Source organism: Patagioenas fasciata, chromosome 28 (assembly GCF_037038585.1).
Source record: "Patagioenas fasciata isolate bPatFas1 chromosome 28, bPatFas1.hap1, whole genome shotgun sequence".
Lineage (NCBI taxonomy): Eukaryota > Metazoa > Chordata > Aves > Columbiformes > Columbidae > Patagioenas > Patagioenas fasciata.
The window spans coordinates 4,163,491-4,182,613 of NC_092547.1; the positions used below are offsets into that span (position 1 = coordinate 4,163,491).

The 19,123-nt window shown below is 57.3% G+C and overlaps 3 protein-coding genes across 4 annotated transcripts; all 3 read right to left on the reverse strand.

The window, feature by feature from the left end:
- Positions 1-210: 210 nt before the first annotated feature.
- Positions 211-847, reverse strand: COX14 (cytochrome c oxidase assembly factor COX14). Of its 2 annotated transcripts, none has more exons than XM_065858796.2 (2): positions 658-847; positions 211-456 (listed from the first exon to the last, which is right to left on the reverse strand). In XM_065858796.2, the coding sequence occupies exon 2, from the start codon at positions 446-448 to the stop codon at positions 290-292; it is 159 nt and encodes a 52-aa protein (XP_065714868.1). In that variant the 5' UTR covers positions 449-456; positions 658-847; the 3' UTR covers positions 211-289. The 2 variants fall into 2 exon arrangements, with proteins under 2 accessions (XP_065714868.1, XP_071656148.1); XM_071800047.1 differs by having other exon boundaries at positions 588-660.
- Positions 848-2,842: 1,995 nt separating this feature from the next.
- Positions 2,843-8,711, reverse strand: GPD1 (glycerol-3-phosphate dehydrogenase 1). The gene is made up of 8 exons (XM_065858786.2): positions 8,616-8,711; positions 8,319-8,496; positions 7,641-7,781; positions 7,182-7,320; positions 6,201-6,313; positions 5,282-5,515; positions 4,588-4,694; positions 2,843-4,325 (listed from the first exon to the last, which is right to left on the reverse strand). Exons 1-8 carry the CDS (start codon positions 8,654-8,656, stop codon positions 4,229-4,231), a joined length of 1,050 nt encoding a protein of 349 aa, XP_065714858.1. The 5' UTR covers positions 8,657-8,711; the 3' UTR covers positions 2,843-4,228.
- An 883-nt stretch (positions 8,712-9,594) lies between these two features.
- SMARCD1 (SWI/SNF related BAF chromatin remodeling complex subunit D1) lies at positions 9,595-17,387 on the reverse strand. Its single transcript, XM_065858780.2, has 13 exons — positions 17,203-17,387; positions 16,906-17,090; positions 15,285-15,327; positions 15,067-15,189; positions 14,210-14,332; positions 13,609-13,725; positions 13,181-13,282; positions 12,939-13,100; positions 12,736-12,833; positions 12,205-12,340; positions 11,744-11,866; positions 11,402-11,503; positions 9,595-11,182 (listed from the first exon to the last, which is right to left on the reverse strand). The coding sequence occupies exons 1-13, from the start codon at positions 17,365-17,367 to the stop codon at positions 11,129-11,131; spliced, it is 1,533 nt and encodes a 510-aa protein (XP_065714852.1). The 5' UTR covers positions 17,368-17,387; the 3' UTR covers positions 9,595-11,128.
- Between the last annotated feature and the right edge of the window lie 1,736 nt (positions 17,388-19,123).

The window sequence follows — 19,123 nt, forward strand, 5'->3', positions numbered from 1 at the left end:
GAAACGGCCTCAAGTTGCACCAGGGGAGGTTGAGGTTGGATCTGGTGAACAATTTCTCCCCCAAAGGGCTGTGGGGCATTGAACAGGCTGCCCAGGGCAGTGCTGGAGTCACCATCCCTGGAGGGTTGGACAGACGGGGTTCTCAGGGACATGGGGCAGCTGATGGTTGCACTCCCCGATCTGTGATTTTAACACCACGCGGCACCAAACTTGCGGGTTTTCACACGGTTTTATTGGTGCTTCCCCGCTCCCCCCAGCCGGGAAGGGCGGTACCGGCTCCGGGGCGCCCTCAGCTGCCGGACCCAGGGGCCGTTTGCCGCTCCCGGCGGCGCTGGAGCAGCCGGTAGGCGCGGACGCTGCACAGGTACCCGCCGTACACCGTCAGCAGCATCATGGAGCCGGAGAACGCCTTGTAGCCGAAATCGGCCAGCTGCTTGCCGGACACCATGGCTGAGCCTGCAACACAAGGCGGCGGTGAGCGGGGCCGGGTCCGCTCCCCGACCCCCCCCGGTCCGCTCCCTAACCCGCCGGGCCCGCTCCCCGACCCGCCCGGTCCGCTCCCCGACCCGCCCGGTCCGCTCCCTGACCCGCTGGGTCCGCCGGGCCCGCTCCTTAACCCGCCCGGTTCCGCCGGGCCCGCTCCCCCCGTCCCGTTACCTGCGGCCTCGGCTCCGGTAACACCCGCGCGGCTCCGCTGCGTTTCCGGTCAGCGCCCCGCCCTCCGGGGTCACGTGGGGGATCACTGTGCCTGCCGGGAGGTGGAGTCCGCGGAGGCGGGAAAGCGCCGGAGAGAGCGCCCCCTGGCGGGCGGGAGGCGGCGCCGCCGCGCTGTGACAGACCCGCAGAATTGGGGTGAAGGGACCTCTGGGGATCATCTGGTCACCAGAGCAGAGCACACAGGTGGGTCCAGGCGGGTTTGAATGTGTCAGAGAAGGAGACTCCACACCCAGCAAAGAAGTTTCTGCTCATGATGTTCAGATGGAGCCTCCTGTGTTTCAGCCTGTGCCCCTTGCCCCTCACCCTGGCGCTGGGCACCACTGAAGAGTCTGGTCCGTCCTCAGGCACCCACCCTGAGATATCGATCAGCATCAATAAGATCCCTCTGAGCTTCTCTTCTCCAGCTGAACAGACTCAGATCTCACAAAATGGAAGCGTAGAGATATCGATCAAATCCCTCTCAGCTTCTCTTCTCCAGCTGAACAGGCTCAGATCTCACAGAACGGAATAATAGAAATATTGATCCTATTGATCAGATCCCTCTCAGCTTCTCCAGGCTGAACAGGCTCAGATCTCACAGAATGGAACTGTAGATATTGATCCTATTGATCAGATCCCTCTCAGCTCCTCTTCCTCAGTCAAACAGCCCCAGCTCTCTCAGTTTCTCCTCAGCAGAAAGATGCTCCAGACCCTCCCTTGGGTCATGGCGGCCGCCGGCTGTGCCCCCCCGCCTGCTCCCCTCAGCACCCCCCTCCAGCCTGGGGTGGAGCGAAGGCCCCGAGGCCTTGTCGCAGATCCCAGGGTCCAGCCCGCTCTCCCTCCTGCACAAGCCCATGAGGCGGCCATGCCCCTCAAAGCGCCACAGCAGCCACGGCAGTGAGGCCGCTCTCCCTCCCGAGCTCCCTGCAGCGTTTGGATTCTGTCACACACTGCTCCGAGGGCTCTGTCACCGCTGGGGCTGTGACAGTGCGGCCACCCCCGGGTCGCTTCCCCAGCTCCCGCGGCCGCAGCGCCTGGATGTGCTGAGGCTGCGGAACTTAACTCCAAATGGCAAAGGGAAGACTTTTTATAGCTTGTGAACGCCGGCGCTGCTGCAAGGCAGGGGGGTTGTCTAAAAGTGAGAGACCCGCGTGTTGGCCGCCCCAGGTGAGAGCTGGGGCTCCAGCAGACGCTGTGCAGGTGCAGGATGCGGCGCTGCCGGCAGCACCGAGCGCTGGACAAACCCACACCGGGAGGGATGCGCAAAGCACTTCCACAGCAAAGGAGGTAGCGGCTAAATACGAGTCCAAAACACAACTGTGGATCCTGCTGCAGCTTCGAGCAGCTGCTGGCATGAGTGTAGCCAGGGTGAGAGATTGCAACACATCAAGGGAGAACTGAGACCCTCTCGCCTTTCTGAGCCTCGCGTCCAAACACTTGAGCTGGGATTCCTGACGCGCTTCAAGACAAAGGGAATAAGAAGTTGTGCCAGCCCTGCAGGAACACGCTGGGCTTCCTTTATCCTCCTCCAGCCTCAATAAAGTCCCTCAGCAGAGGAAGCCAACGCTGGCTACTTTCTGCACGATAGCTCAGTGAAATTTAAAGGTCGTAGGGTGCCTAGTGAGAAAGCATGTCTAATAAAAGGTACAGAAACAACTGCAGCGCCAGCAGATTAAATTCCCCTCGCAAGAGGCTGAGCCGAGGGTTAGGAGTCCTCAAAGGTCACACAGTACGAGACGCATTTCAAAGAAAGACGGGGACAAGGCAAGTCTGGGAAAAGCAGCTGGGAAGAGATGACTAAAACAACACAGCGTGTCCAAAGAAGCCAAGACATCAGAGAAGGGGAGAACTGGGGTACGTGTGGCACAGGGGAGTCCTGGCCCAGCTCCTGCAGAGCTGGAATTCTGTACCCTGTCCAACATCACAATCCCAACCCTCTTTGGTCCCACAGCCAAACCTTGACACTGGAACTGCTGCTGAGAAAAGTGGGACACTGTGGTGTGTTGTGACTGAGCAGGAACATTCCTGCTGGTTGTGGGACAGCACACGAGGGTCCAGAGCCGCGACAGAGCCCCGTTCTGTGCCCTTAGCAAGCCCAGCAGCCACCAAACCAAAGACATTGATGCACGGGAGCCACAGAGCAAGGTGCGCGTCTCCACTCTCCTCTCCGAGTTTATTATTATTTTAAATGTTCGTGAAGTACACGGCGAGTCAGAGACACATGGGCACTGGGAGCCAGAACGGGGCTTGGACAGTGGGACCTGCAGCAGCTCGAGCCCGCCAGCCCAGCCAGGGATCAGTGACCCGCTGGACACACTGGCCTGAGCAAACAGGAGCCGAGGGAGCCAACCTCAGAGGCACGTGGTGCCCAGCCGGACAAGGGGCGAGTTTCAAAAGCACAGCACAAGACCTCTGCCCCCTCCTGTGATGCTGGAGGTCTCCCCCTGTACTCACGTGTCCATGGCTGCCCCTTGTGCAGCTTCCAGACCCTCACAGGAGGGGCAGCGGGGAAATTAAATGTGCACCCTGCATCCTCAGCTGCTAAAAAGCCACAGGTAGAAGCAAAGACCAGGCTGAGGTACAGGCTGGAGCAAATGGCAAAAAGCTGCTGTGGATCATTCATCTAAAAGCAACACGACCCTTTGTCAGGTGCGCTGCCCAGGGTTACGCTCTGCCAGCTGCTCAGAAGGACGTGGGGGCAGTTGGTCCCTGCGTTGCCAAAGCCAGAGGACAAACTGACAGGAGGGACAAAGGGCTGTCTGGGGACGGCCAGCGGGCATGGAATTAGCACGGGCAAATCTGTGACAACAGGGGAGTTCCCCAGGGGCCAGGTTGGATTATGAGAGCAAAAAAATCAAAGTAAAGTAAATAAAGTCTCACTGCGGGGCTGCCCGCGCACGTGAAGCATTGGCTGTTCTACTGGGCAGTGGCAGCTGGTGGCGGCTGGGGAAGCAGCACACGACAGGGTGGCAGAGAACACGATCTTCTGTGCTGGAGCTTCTCAGGAAGAAGAGCGATTCTCAGCCCCTTTGAAAGTCCATAGGAGCTTCACTCACCCTGATGGAGCCTGGTGGGGAGCTGCGTCCTCTCCACGAGACGCTTAAACCCAAAGCAAGAGCAGCAAGCAGGAAAGGGCTGGTACCGTGCACAGTGGCCCCGTGGGGCTCAGAGCAAACTGTGTCCCCTGCACAGCCTGTATCGAGCAGGGTGGCCTGGCAGAGTCCCTCTGAGAACCAAATCCATCACAGCAAGAGAAACTGAAGGGAGGAAGATGCTCGAACCCACTCAGGGCAGACCCGAGACAGCGGCAGAAGCGAAACGAGCCCTTTGAAGAGAGAGGGAGATCAGCAGGTACCTCTGCTCAGGCTGGCGGTGCCCAGGGCTGAGAAAAGGAACCTCTGCCCTTCCAGCATGCGGCAAAGGCTCCTGGAAAATCCGGACTCCTCGCAAAGCTGTAGCAGCAGCAGGCTGGTGCGGGCAGGAGCTCCCTGTTCATCCCGGCAGGATCCGTGGTTTCGCAGGCAGAGCCCACTTAGTTGTGCTCGGGGTGGTTCTGGAGACACTTGATGATATCGGTGACAGGTTTGCCCTTGTAGCAGATCTGGTACACGGCTGTGAAGAGCGGGAACCTGTGCGTGGATGAACAAAGTCAGCAGAGCTGGTAGGTCAGAGCACCTCGACTTCTGCTGCGACACGCAGGAGCCCAGGGCAGGGGGGACAGTGGATGGTGCCTCATCCAACAGGCCATCCCTGCCCACCTGGTTTGGTGTGGGCAGCACAGGTACTGACCCCAACAGCAGAGACATTTTGGGTGGGTTTCCCCTCCCACAGCAGCGGAAAAGATCCCAGCTCCACCCCAGAAGAGCAGCCAAAGGAGATGACAGCACTCACTTCTCCACAGCATTCTTGATTTTTAGGATGCGATGCAGCTCAGCAGCCGTCGCGGGACCCTGCAGCTTCTGCCCATTCAACATCTCCTTCTCCAGCTGCTCAATAGTCTGAAAGAACCCAACAGTGAGACAGTGAGGGAGCTGGACCCTGAAAACTCCACCTGCTATGAGCAGGGACATCTTCAGCAGCTCAGGTTGCTCAGAGCCCCATCCAGCCTGGCCTGGGATGTCTCCAGGGATGGTTCATCCACCACCTCTCTGGCCAACCTGGGCCAGGCTCTCATCACCCTCAGGGACAAAAATTGCCTTTTACCCAGCCTCTTTTAGTTTAAAACCATCACCCCTTGTCCTATCGCAACAGGCCCTGCTCAAAAGTCTGTCCCCATCTTTCTTCAGGCCCCTTTTAAGCACGGAAAGGCCGCACTAAGGTCTCCCCGGAGCTTCTCTTCCCCAGCTGAACACCCCAGCTCTCTCAGCCGTTCCTCCCAGCAGAGCTGCTCCAGCCTCGCATCATTTCTGCGGCTCCTCTGGCCCCTCTCCAGCAGGTCCAGGTCTGTGCTGTGCTCAGGACCCCAGAGCTGGATGCGGTGCCCGGGGGGTCTGAGCAGAGCGGAGCAGAGGGGACAATCCCCTCCCTCCACCTGCTGCCCACGGGGCTGGGGACACAGCCCAGGATGTCAATGTGCTCCGCTCACCTTCCCAGTCTTGGCAAAAGCCTCGGCCACCTTGCGGTTGCGGCCCCCGTAGCAGGTGGTGATGAGGTCAGCAACCCCGCAGCTCTCCAGGAAGGTGGAGGAGGTGACGGGGCCCTTACAGAAGAGTTTGGCGAAGCCGATCATCTCCATCAGTCCCAGACGGATCACAGCAGCCTTCGTGTTGTCACCATAGCCGAGCCCGTCACAGAAACCAGCTCCTACAGCCACAACGTTCTGAAAAACAGCAACAGCACGGAGGGATCTGTTCCCAGTGGAGCTCAGGGCTTTGCTGTGTCCCTGAGCTGCCTGTGTGATCCCAAGCACTGCTCCTGCCTGTCCCTGCCTATGCCAGTGACCATCAGTCCTCCCAGCAGCTGAATCATAGAATCACAGAATCATTTTGGTTGGAAAAGCCCCTCAAGATCGTAGAGTCCAACCATTCCCCTACCCCAGCACTGCCCCATGTCCCGAGAACCTCATGTCCGTCTGTCCAACCCTCCAGGGATGGTGACTCCAGCACTGCCCTGGGCAGCCTGTTCAATGCCCCACAGCCCTTTGGGGAAGAAATTGTTCCCCAGATCCAACCTCAACCTCCCCTGGTGCAACTTGAGGCCGTTTCCTCTTGTTTTATCACTTGGGAGCACAGACCAACCCCCTCCATGCTCCAAGCTCCTTTCAGGCAGTTCAGAGATCAGAAGGTCTCCCCTCAGCTCCTGTTCTCCAGGCTGAACAGCCCTGACATCCTGAGCAGGTCACATCCACAGCTCCTCCACAGTTTGGCCTTTGACCCAACCGTCTCAACGCAAAATCACGCGGGGTTCATTCCACCATCCGCCTCCTCCCCAGAGCTCCCCGCAGAGCTCTGCAGATCCACCGGCTCTAAGCGAGACCTGCGAACCACGGTGATCAGCTCCCTCACCTTGAGAGCCCCGCAAATCTCGACGGTGTCGGCCTCCTGCACCACTGTCACGCGGAAGTTCGGCGTCTGCATCAGCTCCTTCAGCGTCGGCCCGTGCTGCAGGTTCTTGCAGCCTCATGAGACAAAGGGAGAGAAGGAAGATGACGGGGATGACCCCGAGGCCGGACCGTGCTCTCCTGCCCCGTGGTGCGTTCCTGCAGCACAGCCCTTGCAGCGGGCGAGTGAGAGGAACCTATTGCCCAACGGATGGACCTTGCTGAACATTTGCAGGTCCACAAAGTGCCAAGCACACGTTGCCCGGTAAATGAGCAAGGTTCAACCTTGGAATTCGCAGAAGCTGGGGACAATCCCTCCTGCTTTGTCAAGCAAGACAGAACTGGTATGCCCAGTAGATTAAAAGCATCTTTGGAGGTGGCAAATTTTGGTTTGGAGGCTGCTGTTCGCCCTGTTCCTGCAATGTCCTGCGTGAGAACGTTTCTGTGCGCTCCCAGCGACAGCCTGCTCTGCTCCCACCTCTGCGTGTTTGCTTTGCTTTAAAATACACTTGGAATCCCGTAACTTCTAACCCAGCAAACTGTTCTGTTGGTTTTGGCTGCTGTGCCTGCGTTAGGAACAATCACCCTATGAACTTTCAAGCTGCCCTGGCTGGCAAAAACATGAGATCCAGGCGAGCGTCTCATGAAGCGCAAGAAAATGAAGGTAGGAACTCTATTTCCTAAAGGGTTTCTGAGCATCCATTCCTTTTACCTGCTGTTCAGAGCCTGTGCTGGCGGGAGCTTTTAGACATGCAACTGTTCTTAATGAAGTGAGTAAACACATTGTAAACACTGTGAATGAGTTCATCCAGCTCCTATGGAGCCTCATGGCCGCTGCAGGGAAATAGGGACAGCAGTAGCTCAAGCTGCACCGTGCTCACCCCTTTGCCTCGTCCTGCTCGTCAGAAACGAAGGCTGCTAACGAGGTGGGGTGTCGGCTCCTTACCGATGGTCGTTTCGCAGAACTTCTCTTCTGCCACTTCACTAGCAATGTTGGCCCCCATGAGGACGCTCATCTCGATTCCCAGCTTTTCGTGGATGATGTCTGAGATCAGCCTGAGCCCGTCTGGTCCTTCATCCACCCCCTGGGGGACGAGCAGGGACAGAGTTGAGCACCTGCCCCCCCAGAGACATGGCCTCACCTGCCCCAATCCCGTCACCCCCTGTGCCGTGATGCTCCAACTCATCCCAACAACCCCACTGCTCAGCTGCACCCGCTCCTCCCCATGCCCTGATCCCCGCACACCCTCACCCTTCTCCACCAAAACCCCTCAAAGACTTTGCCCCCACTTCCCACCCTCCCTACAACCCTGGAGCCCCATTTCTGCCCCCAAGCCCCAGGATTCCCTTTGCAGCCCCTCCAGGCCAGGCTGCTCCCCTGGCCCCGTGTCCTTCCTGCTCACACCTTGATGAGCGACATCCCGATTGCATCTTTCTTCACGTGGCCCTTGAGCTGGTCGCAGACTTTGCCGATGAACTGATGGGGCACCACGAAGAGCAGGATGTCGGCCCCAGCACAGGCTTTTAGCAGGTCTGGCTCTGCCACCTGAGGAGAGCGGCACCGTCACAGCAAGGACTTGTGTCCAAAGTTGTGCTGTGTGTCCTGAACCCAGAACAGGGGGAAGCAGGGGCCGGAGAGAAACTGCTGGGGGCTACAAAGTCACCACAATGAGGTTCCCATCCAGGGCTGGTGGGGCAGAGGGGCTGGTGTAGAGCGAGAGGAGCTTGAACTCCTCCCATGAACATGGTGCAGAGAACCGGGGTCATTCCAGGGAACTCAGCGAGGGGCAGCCGGTCCCACACGCTCTCCGCGTGCTGCGGTGGTGCCAGCTCCACGGCAGCCCCGTGGCCTCAAGCCCAGGCTGCGGGATGCCAAAACGGGGGCAGCGGAGCAGCCAGGGCCGCAGCTCGGCCAAGCACAGATCAAGGTCACCAGGAGGGTGTCACTGAGTCCCATGCAGCCCGGTGCATCCCCAGCGCCCAGGACGGCCGGGCTCCAGCAGCTCCCAGCACGGCTATTTATTACCTCTCAGCACAGCCCGGCTGTCAGTGCCAGCAGAGGCCACAGTCGGGCCACACTCACCAAATTGGGGGGCAGCTTGTGCCCTGGCAGGTATTTGACATTTTCATGCTCCGTGTTGATGATGTCGGTGAGGCGCCGGCCGCCCACCTCCTCCTCCAGCACCCACATGTTCACCTGGTTCTCGAACGTGCTCAGCCGCGCCGCATTGCTGCCGGCGATCTTGGCGATGGCCGAGCCCCTGCATGGGCAGAGCGGAGCCGCGGGCACCAGGTCACTCACACAGGTGTCCTCGTGAATCCCAGCACCTTGGTGCACCAGGGAGGACGGGACACGGGTGCCCGGGCAGCGGGTGCTCACCAGTTCCCAGAGCCCACGATGCAAACCTTCTTGCCACCCATGGTGCGGGGAGCTGGGCACTGCGTGGCGTTGAGCCCAGGGCTGCTATTTCAAGGGCGCTCGGAGCAGGGGCCGCCCCATCCCGCCTCCAGCTCCGCCTCGGCCCCAGGGAACAGGCACTGAGCCCTGGGGAACCGGGCACCGAGCCCTGGGGCAGCAGAGCCGCCGCCTGTCCCCGTGGCAGCAGCGTGGGGCTGTGCTGCGGGCGCAAATCGCTCCCCAGGTGAGATAACACAGATCCCAAATCCCAGCAGAGCCGGCAGGTGTGACTGCTGAGCTTCTCTTGCCCTTTTTCTGCATAAAAGTGTTTTGTTTTCCCCTCTTCCTAAATATTGTTGGTTTTTTTTTCCCCCTCGAGTAAGACGTGAACCACCTGGTTGCAGCTCCAGGTCACAACTCCTGCCCTAATCTCACAAACTGAAGCAGCAGATTTAAGCACTGCCCTTTCTTCTGCACAGAGGATCCCTTTCTTTTGCAACCTGTCAGCCCTTGTTTTCTGGAAAGCACAACACTTGTATTTTTATAAACAAGGCAGGATGAAGAGAGCAATGCCCCTTCTGCGTAGTTTTAAACCCTTATATGCAAACTTTTGTTTCCTCCCATGGGCCTGTAACGGGCTGTCACGGTTCTGTGAGGCAGCAGAGCGAGGAAATTGGGCTGTCCAGATCTTATCAGCAGCTCGGCCACTGGATTCCCAGTTCTGCTCAAGTGACTTTTCTTACCACAAAAGCACTTTGCAAAGGCTCAGCAGGCTCCACAAGCCAAGAGATCCTTACAATGAAAGGTTCTCTATAAAAGGACAAAACATGAAGAGCATTTTCCCTCCGGTCTCTTAACTCAGCTGGCTTTGTCAGATTGAAAAAAGGGAGGTGACAACCTTGTCCCTTCCCAGGCAAGTCCATGAAGTGTCACCCAGTAAGGAGGGAGGACACAGGACACCTTCCTTCACAGGAGGCTTTTATTAAAACTGGGTGACGTCTACAAGGTACAGTACAAAAAGAAACGTTTTGGTCCATGGCAAAAACCAGAATATTCAGTTAAGAAAAGCAGTTACTCTGCATCAGCTGTTTGCCTACGCAGCATCCTTCACGTGTGAGGACCCTGAGGAGCCAGGGGCTGCTTCACCAGCACCGAGACCATTGCCTCAGTGCCACACAGGAGCCGTTTCGTAAGGGGGCAAAGAAGGGACGGTGAGTCTATTACTCACAGACATGTATAACACAGACACATGGAGTAGGGCCACCCAGGCTCCCAAATTCATCACAACCACCTTGAAGCTGGGTGTGGGGATGAGGAGGTTTGTCAGTAACGTGGCTTTGCAGCTGTTCCAAGAGAATCTGACCAACTTTGAGTCCGTCTGGGTTACAGTCCCGAGCAGAAATACTGACATCGGCGTCACAAGCCGCTCTGAGCCCTGACCGCTAGTTCACTAGTAATTCATTCCGTGAAAAGGCATTTGGGCTGCTGCTCCTCACGGTCGATAAAAGCTACTTGTACATTCCTGAACCATGCTGGGCCTTGGGGCAGCCTCAGAACCTAAACCTTGACTAAAAACCACAGGAGCTTCAGCACGGAAACACCTGCGAACTCGCGCATACTTGGAGCTCCGTCTGCTCCCCAGGACTGTCCCGTGACACCTTCAGATCCACGCCAAGGAGCCTCTGGTCCCCACAGCAAGTGACACAGGACAAGCGTCCCAAAGGAATGAGCCCACAATGCACGATCGCGCCAGGCAGCTGCTGCTACAGGGAACAGAAGGACACGGGTGACTTGCTGGAACTGCAAGTGTCGGTCTTGTGAAGCACAGACAAGTCCCAACGCGCCGGTGCTTCCATGTCCCAGCAGGAAGCTCGTGTCTCCTGCGATCCCAGCAGGGATCTGTCAAAGAACACAAAGGGAAAGAGGGAGGAGGGAAGGAGGGAAGAAGCGATTCTCTACACAGTCCAGTAACTTCTTCAAGGAGGAGAGTGACCCGTGAGGCAGCCCGGTGAGCAGCGAGGGAGGGCAGGGAGGTATGTCAGCTCACAGCATCCTGCCCACGGCTCCTTGCTGTGAAACGAGGCAGGGAGGAGACCGGCCACAGAACTGCCCCTTTAGCGCAGATCCAGGTCTCACGTGTGCCACCAGTTGGGGAAGAACAGGCTGTGGTTTCTGAATGTGAGAAAGGCTCCAAGTCAGTGGTCGTACTGGCTACGGGGACACTACGGGCAACGCGGAGTCACAGGGAGGCTCTCGGAAGCCTTGCGGCTGACAAGGCAACAGTCAGGAAGAAAACCAGGTAGAAATGTGTGTTTGTTGGAGCCTGTCTGCTTGTCACACTCCAGAAGATCCCAGGTGCCCTGGAGCTGCCCCAAGAGGGACAATGCCAGGGTGAATAACGATGGTCTCGCTGCCGGAGTGGGATTGTGTGAGCCCGAACAGTGAACTCTGCAGCTGTCTCCACAAATACCGCGATGCCTTCTGGCTGGAGCAGCCTATGTGTTACGGATTCCCAGCGCCTGCTCCAGCTCCTGCCGCCTCTGCTGCACCTGTGAGAGAAGCCAGAGCCGCAGCGTTAACATCCTGGGTGCCGCAGCACCACAGCATCCCCGTGACACAGCTGGAAAGGGGGGGACTCAAACTGGAACCAAGATGCGTCGGTAGAGTACACAAGTGACACTTGGCACTGCTGCTTTCCACATCAGCAAGGAGTGACAGGCACCCTGAGCCACCCAGGTGGAGAGGGACCCCAGCTCGGGGCCGCTCACCTTGGAGTAGAAGTATCTGCAGACGGCTTCCTGCGCCCATGGCTGGAAGTAGAACTCGGCTCTGCGCTCCTCTTCAGGATTCCCAACAACGTCAGTCATTGTCTGCAGAGCACAAAGGACAAAAGAGCTCAGGGAGTGCAGCAGCTCCGGCTGCGCTGAGCAAACCCACGCTCACTCCCACTTCCTCAAAAAGGGTCGGTACAGTCAGGTCAGGTTCTTGCGCTCGACTCCAACTCCAGCCCTGCTCTCTGAGCAGGAAATTGCCTCCCTCTCTGTGGGAGCTGGTTATAATGAGGGAAGCGTGTGACTGGATCCACCTTCCACACAAGACAAAGCTTTTACCTTTAAATCTCGGCACTGGGACTGGAGCCAGTCATTGATGAAGCCCTGAGGATCTCGGGCAAAGCTCAGCATGAACTCACGCTGCGTCTTCAGCTGGTTAATTGTCTCTATTGTTTCATGAATCTGAAGGAGATAAGCAAAGCAACTAAACTGCTGAATAGGGGAAAAAGTCAGCCAGAAACATCAGGAGACCAAACATGAAGGCAAATTCTTATACTCCCTGTTTGACTCACACCCATCAGAGATGATTTGCAATTCCCACTTTCCTGCTCTAAATATTACCCATTTTCCCACTGACCATTTGCTTCCAGGTAAAGGCTCCTGTTTTCACGCGAGCTGACCCCACTCCAGCTTCCAAATGCACGAGAGCGCAAACTGAACTGTCCTGTTCAGGGCTCACCTGCTCCAGAGACACTTTCCCACCCAGCACGAGGAGGGAGCAGAACGGAGGAGCTTCCTACCTTGTTATCCAGAGCAGCAATCTCCTGTTGACTTGCTGTGGACAGCAGAAAAGAATTCATCTGAGTTTTCAAGGTATCGTCCACCTCCACGTCGATGTCATAGCAGGCTGTTTTCTTCTGGTCGTTTGGGTCAACACTAGGGATAGCCACAAAACAAGCCAAAATAAGCGAGTAGCTCAAGAAAGCACCAAATTGTGGCTCCTCTAGGATGACGCAGCACGGGGACAAGTCAGGTTGGTGGCAGCTTCAGCTCTGCCACCACGCAGCGATGGCTTTGCAGCACAAGCGGTCGCTCCGAGCAGATTTCTATCTAGAGAAGTGTAATGCAAGGGACAGCACGAGCGTGGGAGCGCCTTGTGACAATGGGATGCGGTAAACACAACAGGCGGCTGTTCTTGTGCACTGAAACAATCACAGGCAACGCACAAACTGCTGCTCAAAATCAGAAGATGTTACATTGTTTTCCTGCGCCAGCATCATCCATCCCTCCCACTCTTCTGAGAAATATGAAGTCAAACGGTCCAGTCTCACCTGATGACATGATTAATGATGATTGGTTCTGGGGGCATAAGCAAGGCATGAAGTCTTTGTGGGATTTCAGAGAACTTCATCCGCTGAGACTCAAATATCTGTGACAGAAACACAAGGCTAAGGAAGGGAGCGGGAGCTCAGCACCAGCGATTGCCGGCTGCTGACAAGGAAAAACCAACAGTCACTTGTTCAGCCACCTTTACCTGCTGCAGGTATTTGTCACAGATGACGTACTCCCGCTCGTGGGGGTCCTGCAGCTTGTGGGTCTTGATGTATTGCCACAAAGCCTGGATGATCACCGGCCGGGTCTGAGTGTGAATCCCCAGCAGACGAGCCAAGCGGGGATCCAGTTTGAACTGGGGAGGCTGAACCAAGAAGCACAGCAAGGTGAGGCGGCCGCACACGCCGCCAGCGGCACACGTCGTGCGCCATCACCGCGTCTCACCTGGTAATCCAGCATCAGGAGGACAGTACAGCGCACGTTGACGTCTCCCGGCCTCTTCACCTGGAAGCCGTCTGTCTCCTGAGTCGTAGCGGTTCTGTGCCACTGAACAGGAGAGGCTGTTTAGAAGCACCCCCACGCTTGGTTCTCCTTGCTCCTGCTGCTTGGCACCCACAGGATGGCCAGTAAATCCCACCCACCTTGAGAACATTCACCTTATTCCCGCTTACAGCTTGAAACAAGAGTTAATACATTTGTTCAAAGCCCCGGCGAGTCAAAGGAAAAGCCAAGATAAGAACTGAAGAGCTCCTGGCTCCCAGACACTTGTTCAAGCCTCAAGCATCCCCAAATCTCAAGCTACATGATATTTCAACCCTGTCTGCTGAAACACCAACCCATTTTTAGAGGTAACGCAGCAAAAAGAAGCTCACCTCTACCAGGTGATTGTCAGGGCCATACAGGTCTTTATCAAGTTCAATGACCAGAGATTTAAAGAAGGATGAGAACTTTCTTTTCTGCTTGGTGGCATCATACTTGGACAGAGCAGACTGCAAGCAACACAGGAAGGAAAAGCGTTAGGACAGCGAGTCTCAGCACTCAAGCGCAGCCACCGTGCACGACAGCTTCAAGTTCCAAACACCTACATTCACCAATACGTGCTTGAAAATCGAGTTCCAAGTCAGAAAATGAAAGACTGGAGGTAAAGATGAGCTCGCGGGAATTAAATCACTCGGCAGTTACGCACAGCGCGAGTGTCCTGGTTCTCAGCGCCAGGGGACACGCGCGCCACTGAGCTGCTCTCACCATTTATTCTTAAAGCTACAAGAACTTTGTATAACTCATGTCCTGCCACGGGGACACCCAGCGCTCTCCAAATTGGGCTCTCGGTCTCTTCACCATCAGACTCCTTGGGAAACAGAGATGAAGGAGGATATCAAGCCCTTAGCTACAGCCTCAGACACTAAGAAACCGGTTTCATCGCCAATTCCAGATCCATAAAGTCACCTCCGTGGTTGGGTATGTCACACTTACATCTTCCAGCAGCCGTCCCTCCACCCGCAGCTCCCAGGAGGCAACTGTTCCTTCACCATCCTCTGCGTCTGACTTGGCTGGATTGAAGGTATTGGAGATAAAAATACGCAGCTTTCGTTTTTGCTGAGAGAAAAAGCATCGGCTCAATGTTAATTCTGAAATAAAGGGCTGAGTATCTTGCTTATGTTTCACTAAAACTAAGTTTAATGCTTTTAGCTGCCTCATATTCCCCCTCTCCCAGGGCGAGGAGTTGAGAGAATGGAACGCAGCTGGAGAAGGAGCTGGAGCACAAGTGTGGTGGGAGCGGCTGAGGAACCTGGGGGGTTCAGCTGGAGAACAGGAGCTGAGGGGAGACCTTCTGATCTCTGAACTGCCTGAAAGGAGCTTGGAGCCGGGGAAGTCGGGCTCTGCTCCCCAGGAACAAGCGCCAGGAGCAGAGGAAACGGCCTCAAGTTGCGCCAGGGGAGGTTGAGGTTGGATCTGGGGAACAATTTCTTCCCCAAAGGGCTGTGGGGCATTGAACAGGCTGCCCAAGGCAATGCTGGAGTCACCATCCCTGGAGGGTTGGACAGACGGATATGAGGTTCTCAGGACGTGGGGCAGTGCTGGGGTGGGGAATGCTTGGACTCTATGATCTTGAGGGGCTTTTCAAACCAAAATGATTCTGTGATTCTTTGAAAGAGGCATTTCTGGTTCCATCCCTTGGTTATGTCTGGAGGATTATAATTCCTGATACGCCACGTGTACAGGGACACAGCCCGAGCTTCAGTACCCTCCTGCTGTTGTCACTGAAGTGAGAGCCTCCAAACTTTGCTTATGGTAACTACAAACTATGATAACTACAACCAACCTCCTACCTTAATGGGTCGCTTCAAAGCCTCCTGGATATCCAACCGTTTCCTCATGATCGTCTGGTCCAATTTCCTTTCAAAAGCCAGTAAGTCCATGTAGGCCTGAGACTCGGGTACAAGTTCACGAATCTACAGCCAAGCAAGAACACAAATCACCGTCAGCACACCCACGCTTCCCCGGCTCCCTCGTACCGACAGCGCCTGCCGCTGCCCGCGCCACTCACCCGCTGAGGTAGAATTTTGTCAGCCATCTTCTTCTTTTTAGCGCTGTTAGGGAAGAAAACGCACACAGAGGTGTTAAAATGGCAACTGCTTTGTGCAAATCAACTGTAGGTGTTTGCGAAGGGAGCAAGACGCTGGGTTATTCCCCAGTTTCGTGCTGCGGGATGCTGCTCTTGGCCTCTCGTTGTCAGGGATGCTCATTGTCACTGTGGAGCTGACACAGCCACAGCAGCGTGACCAACCGATCACCCCGACGTGTCACAGACCCCGCGAGAGCTCGGAGAGCCGGGTTACGCCAAGTTGGAAAGGGCGCGCTGGCACAACACCGAAACAAAGCGACTCACCGGCCTCAATTAGCTTTAGATTGACTCTGCTAGGAAATGCATTTTAAATCAAGGGCTGAATTACCAGGGTTACTGCGGCATCACGTTATACTGCCAGAAACGTCAAGTTGCTCTTGTCTAACTGCTGTGCGTTACGCTTTCACCTGCTGGAAGCTCCCAGAGGAGCGTCCCAGGAAAGCTGATGTCCCTTTCAGTACCCAACGAGGAGCCACGAGCAGCCCAAGAGAACAGCTCTGCCTGCTCAGCACCGCCGGCTGGTTACACGGAGTTGGCACCTGACGCTGCCCCATACCCGGTACAGTCCCCGCTTCAGCCAGGACTCGCTGCTCGGTCTCTGATTTTGGGGTACTGCCCATCCCCCAAACCCACATCTCCCCATGGGGCCTTGGGGGACAGAGACAACGTGTCTGTGTCCCAGCCTGAGGGCGTCCCCAGATGCCCCAAGGCACCCCAGGACATCCCTGCTGTCCCAAATTCTCCCACTGTCCGCGGATGTCCCTGCTCCCCAGGATGTCACCATTGCTCAGGGACGTCCCCATTGCTCAGGGATGTCCCCACTCCCCAGGTGTCCCTGTTGCCCACAGATGTCCCCACTCCCTGGGATGTCCCCCTTGCCCAGGAATGTTGCCATTGCCCAGGATGGCCTCATTGCCCTGGGATGTCACCTATTGCTCAGGAATGTCCCCATTCCCTGAGTGTCCCTGTTGCCCACAGATGTCCCCATTGCCCAGGGATGTCCCTGACTGACCCGGGATGCCACCCACTGCTCAGAGATGCCCCAGGATGTCCCAGCTCCCAGGGATGTCCGCACTCCTCAGGTGTCCCTGTTGCCCACAGATGTCCTGACTCCCTGAGCTGTCCCCATTGCCCAGGATGTCCACTGCTGCCCAGGGATGTCCCCCACTGTCCCAAGATGTCACCTATTGCTCAGGAATGTCCCCACTCTCTGGGATGACCCTGTTGCCCAGGATGTCCCTGCCATCCAGTGACATCCCTGCTCCCTGGACGTCTCCCACTGTCCAGGGATGCCACTGTTGCCCCAGGATGTCCCCACTGCCCAGGTGTCCCTGTTGCCCACGGATGTCCCCACTCCCTGGGATGTCCACGTTGCCCAGGATGTCCCTGCCACTCAGTGATGTCCCCCTCCCTGGGATGTCCCCTGTTGCCCAGGAATGTCCCCCGCTGTGCCGGGATGCCACCGTTGCCTAAGGATGTGGCCCACTACCCAGCGATGTCCCCCCCTCCCAGGATGTCCCCACCCCACGACGCCGGCCCTTACTTGTGGTTGCGGTTGGGCACGGGCTGCGGCTGCACCTGCTGGAGCTGCTGCGGCGCCGGCCGCTTGCGGGCCTGGTCCAGGCCGGGCTGCGCCATCCCGGGCCGCACCGCGGGGCTCCCGTACCCAGGCGGGCCCATTGCCGGGCCCTGCGGCGCCAGTCGGCTGCCTGGCAACATCCCGGGGCGCTGCGGAGAGAAGCAAAGCGCTCCAGTGCCCGCCGGGAGGGGCCGGCCCGGCCGCAGCCCCGCCGCCCCCGCTCCCGCCCGCCCCGCCCCGCCGGCCCCTCCTCCGGCTCACCGGGTAGGCAGCTCCCGGCAGCGGGGAGCGGTACAGGCCCTGGCCGGGAGCCGGGCCCATGCGCACCGGCCCGCCCGGGGTGCCCGGGCCCAGCGCAGCGGCCCCGGCAGCAGCCGCCCCGCCGGCGCTGGGAGTGACCGACTGGAATCCCGCCCGCGCCGCCATCTTCTCCAGCACAAAGGGGATCGAGCCGGAACCGGAAGTTGGTCATAGAGAGCCCGCGCAGGTGCTGCGCTAGAGAGGCCCCGCCCACAACCGTCGCCCTCTGTCGGGGTGGAAGCGCACGCTGGGGGGTGAGGCGGAGAGCGGGGTTTTCACAGAATCACAGATGATTTGGGTCGAAGGGACCTTCAAATGTCACCTTATCCCCCCCTGCCATGACAGGGACATCTTCAGCAGCTCAGGGTGCTCAGAGCCCCGTCCAGCCTGCCCTGGGGTGTCTCTAGGAATGGTTCATCCACCACCTCTCTGGGCAACCTGGGCCAGGCTCTCACCGCCCTCAGGGCAACAATTCCCTTTTATCCAGCCTGAATCTCCCTCCTTTAGTTTAAAACCATCACCCCTTGTCCTATCACAACAGACCCTGCTCAAAGTCTCTCCCCATCTTTCGATGGGTCCTGGGGGTGTAGGGTCTGTGTGAGTTGTTTCTGGGGTGCAGGGGCCTGGGGACAACGCTCATGGGGAGCCCAGGGGGGATGCAAAGGCCATGGGGAGGTGGGGATGCTGTGGGCATTGGGAACACGGTGGGAGAGGCTGCAGGTGCACTGGAGGCTCTGATCTGCGAAACCACCTGTAGGAGAATCTGCAGCTCCCCAAATCCTCCCCAGCAGCCATGGAGCTGCATTCAGGTGTATCAGGGACTCGTCCGCCTCCCTCAGTGGACACCGCATCCTGCTCTCTGCGGCCCTGGTTTCCAGTGCATCCCTTGGGGTCGAGGGGGGTTGGGGTGTCAGTCCTGTGCTCACCGGGCCACAGCTGCAGCATTTGTGGGTATAAATATGTGCCTGTTGTAGGAGATGCTGCTCCTGAGGCCTCGTCTGCTCAGGGATGTGCTGGGGAAGGGGCTTCACCTGCCCCAGGATGGAGACGCGGCAGGAACACCTCCCACCAGAACCGCCGTCCTTAACACCAAAAGAGGTAAACTCCTGGGGCACAAATGGACGTGAGTGGAGTCAGTTTGTTCAGATTTAGGCTGAGCACCCACGAAGATGATTCCTGTCTCCCTTGACAGTGACTTGGGTTGCTACAGCAAGCGCGATGCTAGAATTAAAGGCCACTTTCTGCAAGTATTAGCATTAAGTTCGCTATTCCCCGGAGCACTTACCCTTGGAGATAAAAAGGGATGCGAATCCAGCCAACATTAATCCATGAGCAGCCACACCACAAGTATTAATTAAGCAATTAATGACCATCATGGGTCCTTTTGGAGGCTGTTCTGAGGAGTGAGTGGTGTTGGTGACTGAGCAAAGAAGTGGGGATGTGTTGGCACCTTTTCTGCCAGATACGGCAGTTCCTATCCGTGATGGAAAGCACAAAGCTTTGAGCGCGGCCGTTAACTGTTGTCTCAGCATCCATGTGTCCGTGCAGTTAATTTAATGCCACCTCCGACAGGCTTGGCGCCCGGCAGCCTGATGAAATATTCATGGGGAGGAAAAGCGGTGGAACTTATCTGCTCTGTATTGTTCAGATGCAACTTGGACTGAGCCTGAAAGCCTGGCAGGAGCTTTTGGGCAGGTGGGCAAGCTGCCTGGCTCCGGGGGCACACACGGAGTGCGGTGGGGCGACAGAAAGCAAGGGGTAACCTGGGAAGTGGGGAGAGGGAGGTGAGACCTGGGGACCTGCTCAGATTGTGCAGGGAGCAGGTGAGTGACAGGGTCTGGAGAGACCCCATATCACTGGAGAGCAGCCCTGCGGAGATTTG

What these genes read in the sequence shown, in the direction of transcription:
- COX14 (XM_065858796.2), bottom strand. Translation starts at nt 448, where the DNA reads ATGGTGTCCGGCAAGCAGCTGGCCGATTTCGGCTACAAGGCGTTCTCC.
- GPD1 (XM_065858786.2), bottom strand. Translation starts at nt 8,656, where the DNA reads ATGGGTGGCAAGAAGGTTTGCATCGTGGGCTCTGGGAACTG. An exon ending in GTTCTGCGAAACGACCATCG is followed by an intron (nt 6,314 to 7,181) that starts GTAAGGAGCCGA and finishes TTGTCTCATGAG; the next exon opens with GCTGCAAGAACCTGCAGCAC. An exon ending in ATCAAGAATGCTGTGGAGAA is followed by an intron (nt 4,326 to 4,587) that starts GTGAGTGCTGTC and finishes ATCCACGCACAG; the next exon opens with GTTCCCGCTCTTCACAGCCG.
- SMARCD1 (XM_065858780.2), bottom strand. Translation starts at nt 17,367, where the DNA reads ATGGCGGCGCGGGCGGGATTCCAGTCGGTCACTCCCAGCGCCGGCGGG. An exon ending in GTGACAAATACCTGCAGCAG is followed by an intron (nt 12,834 to 12,938) that starts GTAAAGGTGGCT and finishes TTTCTGTCACAG; the next exon opens with ATATTTGAGTCTCAGCGGAT. An exon ending in GCAGATACTTCTACTCCAAG is followed by an intron (nt 11,183 to 11,401) that starts GTGAGCGGCCCC and finishes CTTCTCTCACAG; the next exon opens with GTGCAGCAGAGGCGGCAGGA.